The sequence below is a fragment of the Harpegnathos saltator genome, unplaced genomic scaffold, assembly GCF_003227715.2.
Source record: "Harpegnathos saltator strain DR-91 unplaced genomic scaffold, Hsal_v8.6 scaffold418, whole genome shotgun sequence".
Lineage (NCBI taxonomy): Eukaryota > Metazoa > Arthropoda > Insecta > Hymenoptera > Formicidae > Harpegnathos > Harpegnathos saltator.
In genome coordinates, this window is record NW_020230226.1 from 497,586 (window position 1) to 509,779 (window position 12,194).

Genomic DNA, 12,194 nt, shown 5'->3' on the forward strand with positions numbered 1-12,194 from the left:
CTCCTAACTTTAATTAATAATAATTACTTAATAATACTTAAGAATAATGTGTTTATAATAATATTTTCCTCTTAATCTTAAAGGAATCCTCTTGAGGCCACATATAAGAATAAAATCCTCTAAAATTTAGATGATTCCGCTTGTTTTGAAATTACTTTTTTTTGGATGCATTCGCTTTTCACTCTCTTCCTTTCTTTTCCTCGCGCGCATTCGCGCGAGAGGATTCTTATGCGTGCCTCGGGGCAAAATTACATCAGAGTGCTCCGAGTTAACTAGAATGTAAAGTCAAGATCGCCTCGCAGGATGCTCTCAACGATGGTAGAACGAAACATTCTTCTATCTTCGTGACGTTCTCATGCCCGGCGATAAATTTCGCATGAGACGCTCTCGTGAATTCTCTTTGCATCTTTGAGCACTTGTTATCTACAAGACTCGCGAGCGAGTTAGAAAATGACAGAAAGAAAGAGAGATCATTAGAGAACGTATAAATATTTCTCTCATTCTATTTACGGCTTTCTAGAGAAGGTAACGGGAAACGGGCGAGCTTGTGACGGAGCGCGAGGCGCTCGTCTCTTAGTCTTAAATTACGCAATCGATATTATAAACACGATAATTGCCACGGCGATCGGGCGTTTTGATGTAAAGGAATAACGCGTTCGTATCCTCAACGATTCCATTGAGTCGTATCGCGACATTGGTGAGTGTAACCCGGCAGTCGGCCGCTCGTTGAGGTGACGTAAGGAGCATTAATGAGCTAGCAACGGTAAATTGCCGATTAACGAGAGAATCGAAGCAAGTCTCGTTTACATTTCTTCTGGTTTACGTTTCCGATACAGGCGCTCTTCTTCGCGCTGGGAAAGCAGCGCGATCGATTATTTATCAGAATAATCGATCGGAAAGCTAGGATGCACCGGCATTGAAGCAGCGATATCTTGTCGCGTTAATCTCGTCATTAGCGATTGTTCTACTTTTTTATCTCGCATTCTCAGGAGCAAAGGCTCCTGAGTTCTGACTCGGCGGCTAGTGCGTTCCTGAGATCGACTCTTCGCCAAGGCAAGTTGGATTCACACGACTCGCTGAGGCCGAAGCAACAACGTCGCTTTGCAACGATTATTCTCATAACCGTGACCGTTTTATTTTCTCGCCTTCAATACGAAGGGAGAACGCTGAATTCATTCGTTCATTCGTGGACGCGATATTCGCGCGTCGCGTCGCGCCGCGCCGCGCGATGACACCGTTGTCATCTCCGCCGATCTTCCTGTCGTCCCGCCAGTTGCGCAATGAGATAATATCGACCAGATGAACGACAGCAATTACCACGACTCATTGACTCGGTCGAGCGGTACCGCGCGGCGTATCGCGAAATCGTTTACCGCGTCGTAAGTGAATCATGCCGACTCAATGACGTCTGAAACGCGCGTCCGCCGTGGTGGAAGGTCTCTCTCTCTCTCTCTCTCTCTCTCTTTTCTCAGCGGAGATTAGCGCGGGAAAGGACTCGCCTAAGGCGCGATAGAAACTGTGCCGTCGCGTTTCCTGCGTGGTCAATTAAAAGGCGGCGCAGCGTCGCTTGGCAGATGTCATTTGCGCGCTTTTTCATCGTCCTTGCGCGTTCTAGCGTCTGCGACATCCTTTTTGGCGCGCGCGCCGGCCTTGCCGTCCCCGTCATTTCTCTGCCACCCTTACGTAACCGCGATTATTTCGCGCGGTAAATCCCGCCTGAATTCGTTGCACGAGTATAGTTGGCGTCTCTCGTAAACGGCAGTCGTTGGCACGGCCTCGGGAATCGCGTCCTTTCGTCGACGGTGAACTCGCCGACGACGACCGCTCCTTCGTCCACGCGTGGGCGATGAGAGATGAGGGATTGCGGGAAAACACTCGGCTCTCTGATCGAGAACGCAGTCGATAGGTATCTGTGCGCACGTGGCCACCGCCACGTGGCGAAGCGATTTTCCGCCTTGCTCCTCTAAAGGTGCGTACGCACTGGCGAACGAATGGCGAACAGCGAACAATGAAAATTCGGTGAATTCGGCAAATGTGTACGGCGCAACAAATGCGAACCGAACGTTCATCAACGATTTGATTCGCTCTCGATCCGGTTCGCTCATGAAGAGATACGAAGAGGTTGTTCGGAAAGTTCGTTTCAAATTTTCTACATAAATTCAAAGCGCAATGCTTTTGCACAAAGAGAATTTTATTGAAGCGAATATGTATCGTTTCATTCAACGACCCATCTTTCAGGAAGCTGCATGATGCTTTTGCTCTTAAAGATGAAGATCTCTTACTGGCGAAGAATTGATCGAGGTGACTTGAGGACTCCCAAAGACTCGAATTTCTTGTTCCGAGGAAAATTTTTCAAAGAAAGTAACAGATCCTGCATCTCGTTATCTCTTGTTTATACTTTGCATGCTCACGCGTGTCGCCCGGACGAAAGATTGGTAAAATATCTTCGCTCATTATACTTCTCTGCGTCATCATATTAACATCATTTTACACCAGTAACAGGTTTTGAAAATAATATAGATGCCGCTGCTCATTATTTATCCTACTAGACAGATGAAGAATGAGAGTGAAGAATCGCCGAATTCCGATCGATCATCATCAGACGATGCTTAAAAATCACGAGTCGTATTGTTTGATATGTCCAAAGCAAAAACAACAACAACAAAAGATAAAACAAGGAACAAACGAAAAATAAAAGGCCAGATAAAAAACAAAATAAAAAAAAATGAAACCTCTACGATGACCACAACCTTAGCGCGGTGTGGAGGCTTAAGTCCGTAGACAACTAATACTGATCACCTATTTGTTATTGGCACCTACATATCTCAAAAGTAGTAAAAAATTAATTTTTTCGTTATTTACTTTCATCTCGAGGAAGACGTATATGGTAGTCTGAAGTTAATGATGGCAGAGGGAAGTACAATGAGCGAAAATATTTTATTAGTCCACTTATTATATAGTCGTGAAAAGGACATAGATAGCATAGTGACATACTTAGGCTAATAATTAATTAATAATTAAAGACTAATAACTAATTAATAATTAAAGACTACTAATTAATTAATTATTAATTAAAGACTAATAATTAATTAATTAATAATTAAAGGCAAATAATTAATTAATTAATTTTGACTCTACGGATCGAGTTTTTCTCATCTGATGATTATTTTTGACATTCCTAATGATCATGCAATACAAAAAAATATTGTTTTTCAAGAATCCTGTGGGGGAGAACACCCTTATTGACCCTGCCCTTTTACTCCAAGGGACTTAGAGACTTAGAGAGCGACTTCGAGAGTAGTCTACAGTTTCGTCGCGGTTTCTCGCGTATCGGAATCCGCGAGGCGGAGGACAAGAAAGTACGCGCGCTCGCGCGCGCGCGCGAATTCCGCGTTGCATCCTGCAAATAAGCCGCGGAAACACCGATAGCCGCGCGATATTTCCGAGGATTATCCCGACGAGATCCCGTGGGAGCGTTGATCATTCGCGAACACAACGGCGAGCCGGCAGACTGACTTGATTCGCGTGACGTCGACCACGCTCGCGTGAATCGAGCGCGTGGGGGTTGCTCGCACGGTGGTGAATCGAATCTCCTTCATCGCGGCTGTAATTAAGTTAACGCAATGGCCAGCGACGGTCGCGGGAAAATCACAGCCGAGGCGTCGCATTTGCATAGGAACGCGACCATCGAAGCTGCGACGGATTTCCCTCGGCGAGATCTTAGACGGGCTCGATTTCCCGAAGACAGGCCGCCGCCCGCACCGACGCGGCTCAACGCACGTAATAATTCGTGTATACGTGAATTCGCGGAGGGATGTAATTTGCATGAAACTCTTGCTTGCGTGCCGGCGGTGCCGCCTGTTGCTCCACATTCCTGTGAGCGCGCAAGGTTCTCCTTCGTTCCAGCAAAGATAAAAAAGTCCTAGTCCTCGCTTAATTAATCTCTTAGGAGGATACACACAAATTCAGTGCAAATTCAGATATGTTTGCTGTTTCTTTCTCACTTTGAACATCGTCGACAAAACAGCGCGAACCGCGACAAAATTCCACGACAGAGAGAGAGAAGCTGCAGGCTTCAGTGTCGCACTTAGACCGCGTTGAAATTCAATTGCCCTACGATTTTAGCGAGTGCATGAGCCACCGAAGAGGTTTGTTCGCCCGTGATGATAAATAAAATATTGACGAGGTCCTCTCGAGTGCTAGTTATAATGCAACAAGACGCGAATCGCGTCTCCGTGGCGTGTCTCGGATAAAATTCGCGCCTCGTCATCGTCTCTGGGCTGGAAACGCGTGCTGCGTCACACTGACTGAAATTGTTACATGTACTATAGAAGACGCGTCCGTATAAAAAGAAAGAAACAAAATAAGAGAGACGCGTCTCGAGATAATTCGCGGTGAGACAAACAACCGAGCCGCAAAATGCGTAAATCGCGCAAAAATCACGCGCGCGTCCTCCGCCGAAATAACAGACGCAAATAATTCTTATGTAAGAAAGGCGCGAGCAAAGGGAAAAAAGAGAGAGAGAGAGGTAGGAGGGAATCGCCTTTCAAGGAATCGAGCGGATCCTCTGAGGTAACGCCTACGCCACTCGCGAATTTACGGAGCATAGCGGCGGGCTCTACCGCGTTCTAATAACGAATCGGCTGTCCCTTACATAATTGGAAAGCGCTTGTGATTTTCGCGCTGTAATGCCGAATTAATACGCCGCTAATTAAAGCGCCGGTGCTCACTGAGCAGGAGCTGAACGCCCGGAGGATTAGCGCAACGCATCGAAACCCTCTGCTTCACTTTTTCGTGTGGCCGTCGATTATCCAATCATTCGCCTGAAATTCGCCTCAAGCAAGATGCTCGGATTTGAATATATTAGATGCTTGCAGAAGTTCGTTGTATCGTAATAAGTAGAAGTCACTGCGAGTGGACAGTTTCGTCTATTTACAGAGCTTTGTAAATTTTTAACAAAGTGCTTACGCGTAACCTCAAAATTTATCCACATCCTAAATATACGTAACAACGTAACCTCATTTTTATTATAGGTAAAAATGAACTTTACACTTTTTATTCAAAAACAAAAGTTTTAAACATGTTTTAAACATCCGATAATTTTAAACATTTTTCAAAACATTTTTTAAGTGTTTATAAATTAATGTAAATTTTGGACACAAAATTATTGATGGTATAAATTTTATCTTTTCACAAAATATCTATTTTTTTCCATATTCTTTCATATTACACACAAATATATATATATATATATTGCACGATTATTAAAAAATAATTATTATATGCGCAGTATATGATATACACACTTACTTAATAATTCACATTTTGTTTATATATATTTCATAGTTTATTTAAATAAAATGATTTAAAAACTTTTTTTTACGGTTCGAACCGTAGTTTAATAAAAAATAAATTATCTTTTATGAAATCCCAGACATAAAGTTTTTTTTATTAAATTATTGACTATATTCTAAACTATGTCAAAAGTGCTCAAACTATATTAAAAATCAAATAAATATATTTTTAATAAAAGTTTTTTGTTTTTAATGTTTTTTTGCTCTTATTTAAAACATATTTAAAACCTACATATTTAAAACATAAAAAGTCTTAAATAAAAAAATATGTTTTGTTTTTTCATTTTAAACATGTTTCTTCCCACTCTGCCAAACATTATCTTGTTTGATCTTCATTTATTCAGAGCGGTGCAACATAGGGGGATAGGAAATTACTTGAAAAAGGTGGCAACGGCGGATATTTTGATTAAAATGAATATCATTTTTTCATGTATCTATTTTACTGTGAATTAAAAGTATATTTAAAGATTCAACGAAAACTTTCGCAAGCACCTGATAAAATCGCGCGTGAATTTCCCATTTGAATCACGCGGCGTGTATGACACCACACACAGCAGTCGTGATTCGACTGATTTGCATCTGATTCTAACTTGAAACGCATCTCGCACGAGACGAATTTCAGATGCAACGACTGTTAGCGATTACAGAATCACATCTGAGTAGTTCAGTTGAGTCATACGTGATGTGCGACATCACATCGCAGAGATTGTGATACGACCGATTTGCATCTAACTCGAAATTTAAATGCCTCGCACCTCACTTGAGACAAGTTTCAAAAGTAACGACTATCAACAACGGGCTTTTTCATTTCCCGCTCGGTCACGATGAGAATCTCTCCGAATACTCGATATCGAGTGGACTGAGCATGCTCTGCCGCGTTCTACGCGATATTACAATAATGCACGAACATCCAGAAGCTCTGCGACATATAGCGAGAGAAGAATGCAGCTTCACCAAATCATTCGCATTATTCGTTTCCGCTGCGTTCAGAGGATCTCCTGTCGGCGAAGCGCCGACGTGATGGAAAGAGCTTCCAGCGGTCTGCTCTACCGATCAAGACCCGCAGAGGCTCCGCGTCGCTCGTATCCCCACCGACTCAGAAGAGTTCAGCGGAGGTGACCCGGACTTCTCTCGTGTGTCTTGTCATTACGTTATACCCGCCGCCGCCTCTCCCGATTACCGGCAGCCGGCCGCGTCGCTTTGTTACGGTTCCTCCGGTAATCGCTTTTCGCGGAACACTTTAGCGCGGCATTTACGGCAGTTTTCGGCGAGCTGTTACGCGGCTTTCCTTTCTACTCGAGGCCGCCGTATCCCACGGTATCCGTTCGGCCCGTGCACGTGACTAACGAGCGCACGAGGCACGTGCACGCATGCCAGACCTACTAAACGAGCGTCAGTAGGTCCGAGCATGACCGGGCTGGTGGAAAAGTGGGAAAAAGGACTGCGAGAGAGAGAGAGAGAGAGACCGGCTTGGACGGCCCTGCTCTCTCGCCCGCAGAGAGTATCGCGCAACCTTGACAAGTACGTCAAAGCAAAGAGTCCCGGCGCAAAGGGGACCACGGTGATGGTGGCAAACGGAAACCGTCTGTCGAAACTCTGTCGTGTTCGTTTCAAGGAAAGGGGGAAGAGGGAGTTGCGTAATAATAGAAAAAAAAAAAGGAGAAATAAGGAGAGCGAGAAAAGACTACGCGCGTTCGACGGGATACGAGTCCGCATTCGCGCGCAGTTGAATCATCGGGAGAAAATCGTGATTACACGCGTTGAAGGCCGCTTTTGCTTTCGATGAGTCGTGGGTTACAGTAAGGCGACAACGTGCACAAATCGGTTGTTTTTCTTCGCCCAAGCAAATACCCCTGCGTCTGTGTTGCAGAGAACTTGGCGCCATCCGAGCTGAAGAAGCTGAGGAACAAACAGAGGAAACAACGTAGAAAGGCCGAACTGGAGCGACAGCAAGCCGCGCAAGCTCAGGAGAAGAGAGAGCAGCACAATAAATCTCGGCAGCAGGCCGACCCTGATCTCGAGCAACCTACGTTAGACGAATTAATTCCGGAGAAGCTGGAAAGGGTTAGTGTGTAGCTCTTCTTTGCTCATGATGTCCTAATTGGTGACCTTGTTGCGACCAGGTGGGCTTGTTGTGGAAAGAAATTGATAGACTAGTGATATACATCCGTCAAACTAACAAGGTTGCTGACAAGGTTTGTTCGGTCGGAGAGCTTGAACATCCTCGATTGGTAGTTCTTTAACTTGCGAAAAGATGTTAATTCTCGCGTGTATTTCACGTTCTCTCCAAAATGACCAAAGTGCCACGATTATCTAGTTTGGTTTCTTCATTGACGACTCAGCCGTGAAGAAGTCAAGGAATAACTGCATAAATCTGAGCCCTATATAAAATTTAGAGCAACACATAAAAAGGCTCTCCGTATAAAATCCCAGTAATATAAAATCCATATAAAATCCATATAAAAATCAGAGTAAGGACACGTGTTGGACGAACACGGGTCCGTGTTTGTTGATTGAGGAAAACGGGTGCGATCGTCGTTAATCGGGATATTCATCTTACGGGTGGAGGTGCGATTCTGTTGGCCGATTGTTCCAACTTCTTGTTAAGTTAACTGATAGTTGAATCATATGTTTATCTTTGTTTTTCCTTTAATTTAAGCAAAGACAGACATATAACTTGACTATCATTTAACTTATCAAGAGGTTGGAACAATCGGTCCTATGAGGTGGTGTATTATTACTAATCGAAGAAAAACACATTTCAGGTCGAGGATCCACTGGAGCAAGCAATAAAGTTCCTGCATCCCCTGCAGGAACTAGCGTCAAACAGAATAGAGACTCATCTCATGGCTTTCGAGATATATATTCGCAAAGGTATTCGAATCGGCTGAAACGTTAGATCAACATTAGCGCGTGTCTTTTCTGCAATCTTAAATTCAGAGTCAAGTTACGGTCGCTTGACGTCACGCAATTTCTCTCTTACAGGTCGCACCCTGCTCATGCTGCGCTCGATAAAGCGCGCTCACAGGCTGGACGTGAACAATCCCGACCTGCATACGTGTCTAGTACGTTTTCTGCTGCACACTAGCGGCTCGCCGTTAGAGGGTCCGCTGGGAGAGGTGGTGAAACGCCAAACTGCCGGGATCTTCTCCAATCCGAAGGCGGTGCAGCTCAATGCCGAGTACTTGAAGAAGAACAGGAACTCACTGCCGCATCTGTTGCAAGGCGCGAGGATGTTGTATGTTCTGGACCCGTCGGCACAGTCGAAGGCGCTCACCCTCGTGACGAATATCGAGGGGCTCGACGGCGTAACATTGAAAAATTGCACAAAGGTGCTCGAGGCGTTGCGCAACAGCGACTTTGGTGACTGCAACGCCACGATAGCCGATTACATGGCGAAATGCCACGAACGATTCCCGTTTGCCACTGCGTTTCGGCCGCCCGAGCCGAAAGCCAATCATCAAGAGAAAGAAAACTCGATCAAGAACTGATCCAGGCACGCGCTGTTGCAGCGTCACTGAATCGCTATCATAGACGAACCAATGGAAGAAAAAGAGAAAGAGAGAGAGGGGGGATGAAGGAAGGAGAAATAGAGAGAGGGAATGAAAGAAGGAGGAGGGAAGAGAGAGAGAGAGAGAGAGAGAGAGAGAGAGAGAGAGAGAGAGAGAGAGAGAGAGAGAGAGAGAGAGAGAGAGAGAGAGAGAGAGAGAGAGAGAGAGAGAGAGAGAGAGAGAGAGAGAGCCTGGGTTACAGAGCATCTGATCTGCGTCAGAAGACGTTAAAAAAAATAAAAAAAAAACAAGGAAATCACTTTTTAGGTGAGACCATGAATGAAATGAAATTGGCGAGTATAATTAATTCGAGTAAGACCTGTATTATACACGAACTTGTTCCTCGAAGATATTTCACGTAGTGCGAACAGTGCTGGAACAGTGCTGGATAAACAATCCTAATAAATTATAATACGAAGAGAAGACGCAGACCCCTCGGCTCCTAACGTGGTCCTGAATTTCGCGTGAAACGGAAACAAAGCGGGAAGAGAGGAGACGGCATAGCTTAAAATAATTAGTTAACCTATCGAAACCGATCAATTCGACACGCTCTACTGAACGTAGACGACGACGCTAAATGAAAATGGGAGGGACGGGGGTGATGAATGAATCGAGACAAAAGTGCGGACTATTTTAGTGTACGGGATGTGCAGTGTGTAAAATAAAACGTGCGAGACTAACACATTGGTACAAAAGAATAAAAAGAAAAGACAAGACTTGTATACATACGCGCGCTCTATGCGAATATTTCTACTCGACGTTAAGGTGTACAATTTCCAGCGATGCCTACGTAATACTCTACTGTGTAGAGGCTGCGAAACGCTAGACGATCATCGAGCACCGATACTGTACCGTGCATGTCCGTCGCCGCATTCGGATGGACTCCGTTCCCACATCATGTACTGATAACTTCAGGTTCGCCTCATCCGTGAATTGTTGATTCGAGTGAACAAAAGAAAAAAAAATGATCTAACGTTTTCCCTGTTAGAATTACAACATTTTATTCCTATGTTTGTCCAGGGTAATGATCTACGTTTGGATTGGAGCCCTGATATTCCATCGAGCAGTCAATAAGGAAGTAGTGTCCGTTTGCGAAAGTCTCTCTGTGAAAGTTACTATAGGAATGATAAACTGCGTATTGTATACGCAAGCTACCAAAGTATATCATAAATCGAAGAGCCGTTAGTGCTGATAGCGAATATTGTACGTGTGTACACGACGAATTACGGAAATTTTAATAAACGCTGAAGGTTAAAGCATATATATATGTATGTATATGTATATATATATGTGTGTATATATATATATATATGTATATATATATGCATATAACGGCATATCGATATATATACATGTACATATATATCGATACAATTCGAAGGATATCGCGATTACCTCGTTTAATTTCAGAAATAACGCTGTATTTATAAGTTATCAGTTTCCTTCCCGTTAAACACATTTTCGATACGAGATCACATAGATACTACCGAGCTATTAATAACGTTTGTACATATTTCAACTACTATATGAATAAGTGTATATGTCTTACGACTTTCTTTCAATGATGGCAGATGAAGTATGTCGTCGATATTGTCTGAATCAATATTGTCTGAATGTTGATCACCTATTCAAACACGTCATAACAATAATCATAAACATATAGTAGATATTTACATTTCATTGTATTAGTTATAATATATATTTACCTCCTTAATCACACGTACACACACACACATACACACACAAACGCATACGTACATTTATATATATACAAAAAAATCTTATACCGGCTGCTGTCACAAAATAAGGAAAGTGGTGAGAAAATCGATGGAATAATCTTTACAAAGCAAGGTCGTCTGTTCTCAAAAGATGATCATTTTTCAACTATTCTTTCCGTAAATGCATGAAGAACCATTCGTGACGCTATAAAAAAGAAAAATAATTACTACAGAATTTAGAAAATTGCTACGTCATAAAGAAAAATTTAATATAATCGCTTTTGTTGCTAGTCGTGAGATTACTTGATAGCTTGATAGTGGAGGCACGTTAAATTAAACTGACAAATTGACTAGATTGATTCCTAAAATGCGACACAAACTATACACGATATGAATAATGTTATCGTTCTATCGAGAATACGCCATGAGAACTTCATAACCGTGCATGTACTGAAGAATAGTCTCTCTAAATTTCTTACTTTTGATCTGAACATATCTTTTCTACAAAATCACCAAACGTTAATATATTTCCAGATTTATTTGAGGTTGCTCCAATCTTTACCGGAGGTTATTACCTCAATATAAAAATTTCTATCACGTATATAGGCATACACACATGCGCACACATACACACACACACACACACACACAACACACAAACATCAAAAGTTAGAAAATAAACAATACTAACCGCGAATTGCGTTAAAACTTTGTCGAAAGTTGCAGCATCTGGGTTAGCCTTTTGATATCTAACTTAATATTACATGAGAAACTAGCTTGAGTTATTCTTTAGGCTGTATCTTCCACCATCTCCAGATACAATTGGATTCATCACACAGAATGAAGATAATTGTTCTGCAAGACTACTTTTTCAGTACGTAATTGATAAGAATTGTCATGGAAACTACATATTTTTTTCCTTCTTAAGAGTAGCAGTTTACGCGCAAATCTTGTGAAAGTTATTAAAACATAGTAAAATGAAAGGAACATCATTCTACATTATTCAATGTTACAAAATAGTCTACATATCTTCAGAATCAGATTTCATGAAATAGGATGATGTAACCATACTCATAGATAATATATTTATATACTCATTGCCTCTCTTTGTGACATATAGCAATCGAGTATATAGCAAAAGTGAAAGACATAATAATAGATTTTAATTACATTTTTTAACGAGTGATATTTTAAATATTATATCCAATCAATCAATCATGATATTATGTGCGCAATATGAGATAGATGTTCTTTGACAGTATATATTCTAAATTTTTTTGCAATGTCATAAAAATGTCATAAATTGGAAGACAACTTCTATGTGATGAATTCAGATTCCATAACATAATCATACTCATTGTTCAACTTCTTCCACATTATACTCATGACTGAAGAAATATGTGGAGTAATATTTTAATTGAATGAATTTGGATATGTATAGTATGTAAATAAAAAGCATTAACATACACATACACGCGCATGCGCGCGCAAATAAACATCTTTATGTTTAATCGTTTCTTTTTATTATATTAAATCACCATGAAAAAATATTATATCATGTAAAACTGGTC

At 42.0% G+C, this 12,194-nt stretch overlaps 1 protein-coding gene across 1 annotated transcript in view; it reads left to right on the forward strand.

Annotated features, from left to right (window-relative positions):
- Naa15-16 (N-alpha-acetyltransferase 15/16) overlaps nucleotides 1–8,973 on the forward strand; it is a 52,302-nt gene extending 43,329 nt beyond the window's left edge. Inside the window, exons 9-11 of the mRNA XM_011144691.3 lie at nucleotides 7,225–7,418; nucleotides 8,120–8,228; nucleotides 8,340–8,973. Of these exons, the coding sequence (XP_011142993.1) occupies nucleotides 7,225–7,418; nucleotides 8,120–8,228; nucleotides 8,340–8,845 (809 nt within the window). The 3' untranslated portion in view covers nucleotides 8,846–8,973. The remainder of the gene's footprint in view (nucleotides 1–7,224; nucleotides 7,419–8,119; nucleotides 8,229–8,339) is intronic.
- The last annotated feature ends 3,221 nt before the right edge of the window (nucleotides 8,974–12,194 follow it).